The 12,039-nt window shown below is 39.6% G+C and overlaps 1 protein-coding gene across 3 annotated transcripts in view; it reads right to left on the bottom strand.

The window, feature by feature from the left end:
- The window catches only part of LOC142951943 (calcium-activated potassium channel subunit alpha-1a), an 80,857-nt gene that overhangs the window by 32,568 nt on the left and 36,250 nt on the right, over positions 1-12,039 (bottom strand). For all 3 annotated transcript variants that reach the window (XM_076093874.1, XM_076093873.1, XM_076093872.1), the window contains exons 3-5: positions 8,244-8,305; positions 3,572-3,665; positions 3,368-3,479 (exon numbers count right to left, since the gene is read on the bottom strand). In XM_076093874.1, coding sequence (XP_075949989.1) covers positions 3,368-3,479; positions 3,572-3,665; positions 8,244-8,305 — 268 coding nt within the window. The remainder of the gene's footprint in view (positions 1-3,367; positions 3,480-3,571; positions 3,666-8,243; positions 8,306-12,039) is intronic.

A 12,039-nucleotide genomic window follows, 5' to 3' on the forward strand; every position in this document is an offset into this window, starting at 1 on the left:
TTAATATTTCTGAAGAAAAAAGCAAAGAAAAAGAAAATGCCTTATTTGCCTTAGGTTCTATAGTTTCCTATAATGTCCTAAAAAATAACTAAATGAACTAAATTATAAATGTTAATTCATATAAAGGTTTGTGGAAATGTGTAATTTTGTACTAATTATAGATCAAATTGAAACCTAGGTTCCCAACCTGGAGGTCGGGACCCCCAAAAGGGTCACAACATTAATCTGATTAACAGATCTGCTACAAAAAGTGATGCTACTCTTCTCAGCCTTTACTTTAATCTGAGCTTTTTCCTGTTGTTTAATGCATCATTTTGCTTCTTCAGGACTCTAGTTATTATTGGAATAACATTTTTAAAAATCCCTTTAGAAGTGGTCGCACTGGTCACAACTGGAGCCCCACAGTAGGCATTTACAGGGTCGCAAGAAAACATTGTTTTGATTTAAGGCGTAACAAGCATAAAAACCAAAAACATGCAAAATCTGTCTATCGTCTAATGAATACATATTATGTATAAATATTAACTAATATGGAGAATTGTACAACAAACTAGAACAGCGTCTCACTTGTTTCCCTTTATCAAACCAGTAAAATCTTTAGAAAACCTCGAAGAGGAGGTTTGCGCCCCTAAAGTTAGAACCCACTGCCTTAGGACGTTTGCATTAGAGGAGATTTAGTTCCAGTGGACAGTTTAATGCAAAAGCCTCTCTCTGTGTTTTACTATCAGCTCCAGACAAAACAAACTGCAACATGTGGCCCCCAAGACGTGAATATCTTATCTGGATGAGTTGTGTTGTATTTGCCTCATTAAATGTGGAAGAGTTGCACTGGACTATTTTCACTGTCGGAGATAAATGTGCTGCTAGTATTTCACACCTACAGCAGGTCAGAGTTTCAGCTCCTGAGTTCAGACTTTTGCAGTAAAAACATATCATGGTGCTTATTAGCTGCTGTATATTGTTTCTACATGAAGGTATTTCCTACGCAACATCTAAAATGTGTGTCATGCGCCCATCTGCAAGCCTGTCGTGCATCAACGTTAGTATGAGAGAATATTGGCACATTCCGTGTGTGCATTTGTGTCAAAATGTTCAGACGGGAGGATTGAGTTTTGATCAGAAGAGGGAGTTGGACAGCTGCGAACAGATGCTGCTGAGCTGGTTATGACCTGCTCACCGGTTTGACCTCAGTTTAACCAAACAGTAAATCAGTGACTAATCCTCCACGACCAACTGCTCACTGACCATATTGACTAAGATAACGGCTGACAGAAGTACTTCCACTGGAACTCATTCTAAACACCACAGGAAATATCAGTATATCTTTTTTACGCTTCATGTTCATTTGAATAATAATGATCTTTTTGCATCACTACATCTGGATACAGATTGAGATACAATACTAAAGTATTAAAATCTGTATTCGGTCAACTATGTGCATGAAGGCTTTGATTATTTGCTGTTGGGAATCTGGAATAAAGTGCTGCATTTTCGGTTTGTGTGAAACACAGAAAATAGAAGAGCTGTACAGCGCGCATGCATGGCAGAGCAGATTACAAAAACGGCAACACCTACACAGACGGTAACAAAAGAGGAGGGTAACAGCAACAACAGAATCGCAGTAATGGTCACACTGTTCTGGGTAATGCAGCCAAAAAACGATCACGTAGGGAAAATATTGCAATGTCATGCAAATCTTTGGGTAGGAGGGTAGGTCCATCCTCCATCACATCTCTGACAACTTCAGCAAAAACAAGACTAGCAGCATCACACTGAGCAGCTGCATTCTCCTCACAACCATTACCGTCTTTAAACCCAAAACAACAGTGACGTACCAAACAAAATGTAGTTGAAGTATATTGTTGTGATTTGGTGTCTTGGTCAATCTATTCTCAATTATATCCTGATGTATATTTTTCAGTGTGTGGCTTGTTAGTAACACGTCTTTCCATCCACACAGACCTCACAGATGCTCTGCAGGGATGGGTGGGTCTGAGGGATTCATTTGTGATTTTTTTTTTCCCCTTCTTCTATCAAACAACAGCATTATATCTACGTATGTAGAAAAAAAGTGGAGGCATGATCAGAAAATGAATAAAAGCACTAGATAGCACAAAAGTAGAGCAAAAGCCAATGTGCATGCCATAAAAGAAAGTTTAAAACACGACTAAAAAAAGTACACACTTTGAAATGTTGCGCATAAAATATCCACAAGAAAACAAGCCTGAATATAGTCACCGTTTGCAACAACTATGGCAATAAAATGGCCAATAAAAATCAGTATAATGCAACTGACAATGATACGGACACTCTAGACTGCTGCCCATACCAAAAAACAACAAAATCATGGCAATACTGTCATACTCTCTCATGTCCACTAGATGGCACCGGCAACCAGCACTAGCTAGTCCTACTTTTTGTTGTTTTCACATCGAAAGTCACTCACAGTGCATCAGCCTAGGGAAAATACACAGGCACGTTACGCAACTGAACCTATCAAGCTGTCATACTGACTCTAAAGTAGAGGGTGTTCAATGCCGGTGGAAGGTTTGTTCCTCAGCTGACAGAAGGAAAAGCAGCTAGAAAGCCTGCAACGCAGCAAAAAAACAGAGAGACCCCCCTTAATCCTGTAATTCCTCACAGACCTCTCCAAGTGATGAGCCTCACACATTTAGCAGATTGACTTCTATTCTAGCGATCAAGGCCCCAACAAAGCCTATTACCTGTCTTTTTAATCCATTCTTGTATTTCACAATCACAGCGTGGTTTCATTCGAGTGTTATTGCAGGTGCGCTGGAGAGTTGTACCGGAGAGGTGAAGGGCATGTGAATGACACCTGCAGCACAATGCCCACTGCCCACAGCACATGGCCAAAGACATGGAGCCGATCACATTTCCATTTAAATCAGATTGCATGAATGCAAGTTTAAATGGCACACCAGATGACAGCCATACAATATTTGATAGCGTTGTCATGCAAACAAGCATTAGTTTGACGAGTAATGTGTATTGAGCCATGGAGTCGCCATAATTCACAGTTTTCATGCTGTGCTCTGGCAGAGTTTTTAATTTGATGCACCATTTCCACAGTAATGGCGAAAATCATTCAAACTTTTCATGTATATCATGCCATAGAGTTAATTTCATGACAAAATTATCAAACTTATACGGCAAATATTAAAGGTGTGCCCATGTAATGCAAGTCTAGGGACGTGCTGAGATTATCTGGTGCTTTCATTGACAACTGTTAGACCCGTTAAATCCACTGGGTGGCAGCCCAAGCTTCTGGGAAATAAAAGCCGAAAAATCCACTCTACAATGCAGCACCTGTTTGATCAGCCTGTGGGAGAGATGGGAGCATCCTTACCGAGCCAGCTCCTGTTCAGGTACACAGACACAAACACCGGAGGAACCGTGAAGAAGTCCACCACCGAGTTCACCTCCAACCAGAACCACAGCTTGTCATTGGCGGCAATGAACTGATGGAAATTAAGGGTTAAAAGGTGAGATTCACAGTTTTCAGGTACACAGATAAGAGTGTAAATAAAGGACATCTACTCGTTTTACTTACACGGAGGCCGAAGTACAGCAAGAAGAACACGTTGAACGCCATGTCGATCTGCAACGTGAAGTCTTGGTAGAAGTTCTGACAGGACTCGATAGGACTATTAGACAGAGAGAGAAACAAATATTACAAATACAAAATATTTGTAAATAGTCTTACAAATATTAGTGGTCAAGTGAGGAAAGGGTTGGTAAAATGCATATATATCAATGGTATAAAAAAAGCATAAAAGATGCATTCTTCTTTTCCTTTTTCCACTTTTAAGATTTCCAAAAGAAGAGGGAACTTAAGTGTTGAAAAAAAGTGCAATAGTTGGTATTTTCCAATGTTTTTTTCTGTTGAGAAAGGACATGCATTCATTGTCACACAAGCAATAACTTGTCGAGATGCCTGATTAACCCTTAAATAACTGCAAAAACAATCTGTCATATTCCAGGTGCCATATCACATTATAGAAAATGCCGCTGTTTTCCTCTCAGGCCCACATTTCCGATCTCATAAACATTTCAGGAACAAATTAATTCAAACATGATGGAAAGGCAGAGCCAAGGCAGTAGTTTAAGGGTTAAATGCATGCAGGGCTCAAGTCTTCTTGTATGAAATCAGGCAGCCATAGCAAATGCTAGCAATGCAGTGAAGTCTCACCCGCAAAAAGCTTGTATCTGGCACTAAGAATTCAAATAAAGAGAAATAATTAACCAGGTGAGTGTGACTGTAATAGGTTAGTAGGGTTGTGTCATAAAAAATATGAACTGGCAGTTGAACGATATCCTTCTCAAAATATTTTTCACACCTAAAATGAAAACACAGGTTTACTGTACATTCAAAATCAAACAATGCCGTTTGATTAATATACCATTTGAATGAATAGTTGAGTGACATTGATAAAAAAAATCAAACGGAAGATTGTCGTGATAGAAACAGTGACTGGTTAATTAATCGTGTTAGTGCTGAAACAATTAGTCCATAAATCAATTAGTCGTTTGCCAGAACATTTATATGCCAGAACAATTTAGTTGTTTGATTAATTAGCTGGTTCCGCCTTCTAGTATGTGAGTTTTATATCATTTGCTTTTGGACTGTTAGTCAAACAAACACCAACTTGGATTCCGGGAACTTGTAAAAATGATCGATTGATCAAATAGAACAATCTACTGTAGATTAATTGACAGTGAAAATGATGATTAGTTGCCATTCGGGTCGGTAAATTAGATGATTAACAGGATAATAAATGCAAAACATATACAGTCTATTTCTACTACACACATTTTCATTTATCAAAATTGAAATTATAATTTTGAGGAAACAAACTACATTGTGACTTTTCTGTAATCTTTGCTTTTTCATGTAAATTACGGGATCATTCTACCGCATCAGTCCTCAAAAATGATACAATCAATGATTGATTGATTAAAACACTTCCCCCAAAGCGCACGCTATCGCGAATCATGTCTTTCTTCTCTGCAGCATGTCATGTTAGTTTGTTGTTGTGTGTCTTTGTTAGTCTTCTACACTCACAATCAACAGCAACAATCTCCCCTGTGCTGTTTAATACCAGTCGGATTAAAGCAAATTGCTTTTGTTACGTAAAAAAAGAAATTGAATAATCTCTGTTTGATAAAACGCTGTCCTCGTGGAGTTGGAATTCGGTAATATTAAAATACCTCAGGGATTAATTTTGACCCGATCTGATGCACAGTAGTGACACTCGGTTGATGATCAGGTCGGTGATGTGATGAGGACTCAATCTATCTTCATCGGCCTCACGCAACCGTCACATCTCATCCCAAAGCGAGGCAGTATTTATATAACTCCTATTTATTTACCTTAATATTCTTCCTAAGGGCTGAAAACAAGAAAATAAAACATCCATATCAACTTTTTGCATCTTCAATGCAAAACAATACACACCCTGTCCATGGAAAAAAGAGCAAATGTCTGTAAGGGACTTCTTGCCTTTGAAAAGATCAGCACTTTTACAAATAAAAGTTATTGTTTTGATTGTACTCTAATTTAACGTTTGCATGTTTTCGTTTTTTTCTTTTATTCAACCCAAGAGATACATTTAACTTAACTGTTACATTCAATTGTCTTGCATCTGGACAATTTCTCAAAAGTAACAATGAAGATAAAGAAAAGCTGATCTTCTTTTAGGCATCTCTAAGAATAGTCCTAATATACGTTGGATAGTTCTGCCCTGATTCACTGTAATGACACATCAGCCTGGCAAATCCCCGTCATAGCAGGGTGACAGACCATATAGCGGAGGCAGACCTGCGGTGCTAAATAATTGAGTTTCAGTAGACCTGATGTGGAAGAGGACTAAGCCCGTTATGGATCACAAACCCTTCCTGCCCAAAGTCGCTCTGGTCTCTCTCTCCCTCATTCAATTCAGACTCAGATCAAACAGTAGGAGGAGACCTTGATGTTATGCGATGGCACCGCAGAAAGGCTTAATCCACTGAGAGCGAAAGGTCACGTAGATCACTTCAACCAGGTATTGTTTGAAAATCTTCAGTACAAGTTTGAATACAATATGTATTTTTTTAATACCTTACTTTGAGCAATATAAGTATGTTTTTTCTACAAAACTATCATTTTTATTAGGCAAAATAAATGACTAAAAGAATGCTGATGTTCCTCCCTGTCAACTTTACAGCTTTATAAGGGGATAACATGTCAATGTTTAAAGGTTGCTGCGCTGCCTCCAAGTGGCCAAAACATATGGGATGAATGGGATACTTCACAGATTAATAATCAACTAAACAGAAAACACACTCAATCCGACATAAATCTTCCTTTTTTTTCTCCCTGTTAAAAGTTTTTTTGGGGGGGGGGGGGGGGGGGGGGAGGTTTTCCTGTTCCGAAGCGAGGGTTCTCCGACAGAGGATGTCGTATGCTGTACAGATTGTAAAGCCCTCTGAGGCAAATGTGTGCTTTGTGATTTTGAGCTATACAAAATAAATATTGAAATGAATTGAATACGTCAACTCTAAGATAAAACTTTAGGACAATTATGGCTGCGGGTTTGTCGGCTTGTTGTGAAGTTTTTCTGCTCCCCAGTGGCAAAAGAATAAGAGTATACTAATAAGAGTATGACCAAGTATTCAACAGCAGCCTTGTTCAGTACTCAGTGTTGAGGTTTGACACCCGGCTCTACTTTAAGATTGATGAAACACAGGACGACATGGAAGCATAGGGTGCAAAGTAAGACACGACTACAGCTTCATGAAGTAAAACTCCCGGTGGGACCTAACCGTCTTCTTCCTCTCTGTGCAGCTCGTAGCTGGAGTTGTTCTCTATGATTTTAAGTGGGTCTTGCTGTGTTGACGCCTGTCTTTCTCTGTGCTGCTTCCAGCCAGGTCAGCCTGCCCATCATAGGACAGCCTCAGCAGCCCCACAGGACTAATTACAGGAAGGGTTGTATCTGTTACTGTTGGCTGCCCCTTAGAAGCATGCAAGAGAGTAGTTGACTGGCTGCTCTTTCTTTAAGTACCGGGCTTGTTGGCTTGACAGGTAGGGAAAAAATACTGAATAATAGAAAGACCTGGACATGACTGAATGAAAACTGGGACAAAGTATATTCATACAAAAACTTGTATGAATATGAAAATAAGTGATTGAACAGATGCTACAGCATCATACCTCATTGTGTATTTATAACAAGGGCCTTTCTTATGTGTAAAAAGGTTAAAAATCATCCTTCATCAGGTGAAAAAGGTGTCAGGTGCCGCTACAAGCAAGTTCAGGAGGGAACAGATGGCATTGGTGAGGATGTAATGAAATGAGATCATGCTCGCAAACCGCCAGCCAAGCCCTCAGCTGTGTATAGTCTTATGAAATAACAAATAACCTGAACACCTGCCTCCAGCAGCATGAGCCAGATTACAAAGTTTTATAGCCCATTTTCTCTCCTCTGCCTTAACATTACTCCCAGAGGAGACTCCCTCTGGGCTCGGTAAAAGCTTTTTTCCTGGTTTATTTTGCTCTACTTCTTAATGGCACATCCTGTCCAAACACCACCGGGATGCAGTAACGGTACACATGGAGCAAAAAGGCTCTCCCACTTCCTCCAGTTCGATGAGCGACAGTGATTGGTTTTGAACAGGAACTTGGGTCTTTCCTGCCTGTTTAAGAGTCTGATCCTTTCAATAGAGATTAAGCATCTGTGAGCACTGGCTGTTTGTCAGCAGAGATCGCCGGCAAGCTCGTAGCAGTTTAACCTGGAAGGGGATTGGATCATAACAGCCAGCAAGTACCTGCTCTCAAATACCACATACAAGGCACAAAGCACTCAGTGTAATTAAGGCTAGAACTACACTATATGCATTCTTTCAGGATTTACGAGAGGGTAGGAACCAGTTAATGGCTGAAGTTTTTGAGGGTAATCAAAATCATAAATATCTGAAATACATCCAGTACATCTTTTCATAACACATAACCAAAGACCGTAGAGCATAGTTGCTACATTTCTACATTCCTCTGAGACAAAACTGACGATTTGTAACTTTTTGCAATAAAGCTACTGTAAGCTTTGAGGGACATCAGGACTTGAGACAAACTCAAGGCCACTTTTCAGTTTCTAAATCTCTCAAATATTGTGCAGTGGAACAAGTAAAGCAGGGACCCATAAGCCAGAGCAGCATTAATAGTGAAGTACGTTAAAAAAAATACTTACTCAGAAGAATCTATGAAGTATATAACGAGGGCTCCGATGCTGAGAGCAAATACGAGCACCACCTGGGGGAAAAAGACAAAAGGAGCATTTTACTTAAGTTGTAATAGTTAATCATCCAAAATATACTTTAACAAAAAAACGAGTTGAGAACTAAAACAGTATATAATACATGTACATATGTTTGATGTGTGGAGGGGTTTAGTTTTGATGATGAAAATACTTCTGTTAAAGTGCACAATTCATGAAACCAAGAAAATAAATGGATCAGGGAGAAATTAGGTACAAATTAGCAAATTAAATTAAAAGTAAGAATTACAGAGAAGCAAAAAAAAAAGTCAAAACATATAATTATTTGATCTTTTAAGCGCTGCAACAATTAGTCGAAAAATAGAAAATAAATCTGCAACTTCTTGTTATTTGAGTAATTGGTTTCTCATGATATTGTAAATTGGTCGACCAAAACAAACCATGCGAACACGTCATCTCAGGCTTTGGGAGATTATGATGGACATTTTTCACTATTTAGTTTTATGTTTTTACATTTTACAGACTAAATGATTAATCAATTAATTGACAAAATAACCAGCTGATAAATCCGTGATGAGGATGATTGTTAGCTGCAGCTCTAGCTCTTTTGTTCTACAACTTATTTTTAAGCATAAACTATTAGACAACCGAACTTAAAGTTAACTTAAAGAGGAGCAAACGCATTAATTAGACATTTGCTACACACATTGAAATTACAGAAATGTGTTTCAATGTGTTTCAAGGTGCTAAGTGGAACAGCAGTGTCACAAAAGGACCCATTAGTTACTGTAAATAAACACACAAGAGCTCGGCTTATCATGTAAATAGGCAGTGGAAGAGTGGGCGAGGTGACAGAAATGGCTTCAGTTTTCACAGACACAAACAAGGGAGGAGGCAGATGAGCTCGAAGCTTTCGGTGGCCACAGTGCAGCAGCATGATAATAACAACCAGGGCATCGCTTTTACTCTGTCACTCCGACTTTCTGCAGGGGGGGGGGGGACTGAATAAACGGACGCCTGAGTGAGTGGATAGATGTTCAGAGCGGACTGGGAGGCAGGTTGCGGGGTAATAAACATGAGATCCGGAGGTGTTGGCAAACAAAGCAAGAGTTGTCAGGTAACAGCTCTGACACTGATATGGCTTGGGTGAAACGAATACCACAGGAAATCAGATTAAACTGTAAATACAAATCGTTAAATGGGAAATAAACACAGAATGAATCAGTATATTCAAGGTGACCATCGGTGTTAACTGTAGAAAAACAACCTGCGTTCTCAACCGTCTTACCTCAGTATTGTCACTCAGAATCAGTATATTGTTATGAAGATATGAAGGGATATTGATGTCTGAATAGATGATTTTGGCCATATCGCCCAGCCCTACTTTAGAAGTCAAAAAGCACAGCAGCTCATTAATACTGTTGCAAAATGAGTATCCTAATTTCATCTTGTAAAAGTCAGTGCTGATGCTCGACCCAGAGAGACACAGATATGACCAGAAAGGTTTCTGCCAGACAGCAGGACAAATGTTTTACATCCTGAAATGCATTGCCAGGCTATCGGCGACCCTACCTGGCTTTCATCTATTTAGAAATGACACAATGGCCATCCTGAACAAGAAACCAATGTGCATCCATAATGAATGAGCTCAGACTAATTCATTTCCATGATGTGAAATTGTATTGTCATTGCTCCGTAATGACAAAAAGCACCCGCATGCATTTTTAATTGACCCTTTCCTCTTTGAAAGCCAGGAAATCTCTTTATGCCTCTGACCATCCCAGTTTAGAAACAATGTTGGTGCAACCCTAGAAATGCTAATGCCACCGGCTGAGGAAGATTCAGTGATGGCAGTAAAGTAACACACACAGCCTGCAACAAAGAGGGGGGGGGGGGGCAATCATGACTGGGTTTGTCAATGAGGTGACAGCAGACGGTGCCAGCATTCATCATTCATCTCAGTCAGCGGATAATGATGCATCACATCTGTAATCTGGAGATGGTTCCAGCTACAAGGAGGCTGAGAGAGCTCAGACTCACAGAGAGGACCGACCACTGCATGATGACCAAGAGAGCTGCCAAGACATACTCAGTCCAATCTAAATGTATTTTTGTAGCAAACATTTTGTACTATTTATTTAATGCTGTTGCCAAAGAACAAGATGGAAGATAGAAGAAGGAAATCACAAAGTGATACAAGAAAATTACACTTTTTTTTTTTTTCTAACATGACGTAATAATTATCATTCACTGCCATTAAGGAAACCACTTTTCAGAAAGTACTGAGTGAAAAAAATAAATAAAACTGCCATAATTAAAAAATTCAAAAATTGGAAAAAAGTCCAGATCAAGTCTCAAGTAATTTGAGAGTAGTTAAAATCAAGTCTTGAGTCATTCAAGACAAGTCCAATAAAAATCTCAAGTCAAATGTGTGTGACAAATTCTTTTCAGTCCACTTTCACAACAGATTATAACACCAGCAATCGTCCCAGTCTATGATGCACAGTATGTCACGGCCCTGCAGAGCGCACCAGCAGGTCTCAAGCATTCAGAAGTCAACCTATAAACATCAGAGAACCCACTCATGCTCCTCCACTCTTCCTGGAGAGTGACTCACCATCAACCAGCGTAAATAACCTGCCAAAGAAACGGGAACTTTGCTTGAGCAGAAAAAGAAAATCTCTTTTGCTGTGGGGAGCAAGCTCAAAGTCCACGGTGGTGTCACCCTCACTGAGACTTCAGATTCTAAATATTTGTATTCTTTTTCAGTTGTTAGACGCAAATGAACGACGGATGCATTTAGCTCATAATGTATTAAGAGCGCAGTTGATATTGCCGCGCAGCAGTGGACCGGTTAACAGAATCGTATCTGATGAGAGCTCACTGAGATTCAGGTACGGTAGAAACACGCTTTACAAAATCTGCAGTGGGAGGCCGTGTTACTCCGTGAGCTGCTACAGTATCTAAAAACGGGACTCAGAAGAAGCAGGGGTCAGTTTGTTCTATATTCCATTAAAGGCTGCGATCACCGTGGGATCAAAGCTCTCATCGGTGGGATGCCAGAGATTTGTGTGTGCAGTCAACTGTCCGTTAGTTGAACCCTCAGTTTCCCCACCTTCACATCCAGTTCATGCAGCTCGAGCTTTAACTGTGTGCAACTGAAATGTTCATAGGAAGCCTGGTGTTCCTCATGGGTGACTGTCTGACCCCCAGCAGCTTCTCAGGAACACGGTGCTGCTTTCCAAAACAAAATGACCCGAGGACTTTCCTGGTAAATTCCAGCCAGTCTATCCGTCTGTCCTCAAATGCCATATTGATTAATAACGCATCTTGGCAAAAACAAAAACACAAAACAGCACAATAGAAGAGGAAAAATCAATGAGCCATCTTTAAGCTGAATAGTGCAATTTCAGACTGTGATATGAATTGCTACATAAGTACTTCTGGAAAAGTAATAAATACTTTTCCAGAACTTGAAAACTAGTTTTAATTAAAAGGGGCAGTTCTCAGAATTCTCAGTTTGAATTATTGTGAATTTCTAGTCAGAAAGCATGTTTCCCTCCCGGAAGAACTACAGGACAGCCTTAGAAAAATGTGTACACACATACTCAATACTGTAATTATTAATTATTTATATTACTTTGCTTAAATTGACCGTGAATCCCCCTGCATAGACATTACGTTTTACTGCATGTGAGGTTTAGAGCAGCTGTAAATGTGTAATGCAGCTTTGAACTGTGAGAGACACCTTGGTCATCATGACTGTCCT

This window comes from Anarhichas minor, unplaced genomic scaffold (genome assembly GCF_050575085.1).
Source record: "Anarhichas minor isolate MPS153535 unplaced genomic scaffold, ASM5057508v1 ptg000017l, whole genome shotgun sequence".
Taxonomy (NCBI): Eukaryota; Metazoa; Chordata; class Actinopteri; order Perciformes; family Anarhichadidae; genus Anarhichas; species Anarhichas minor.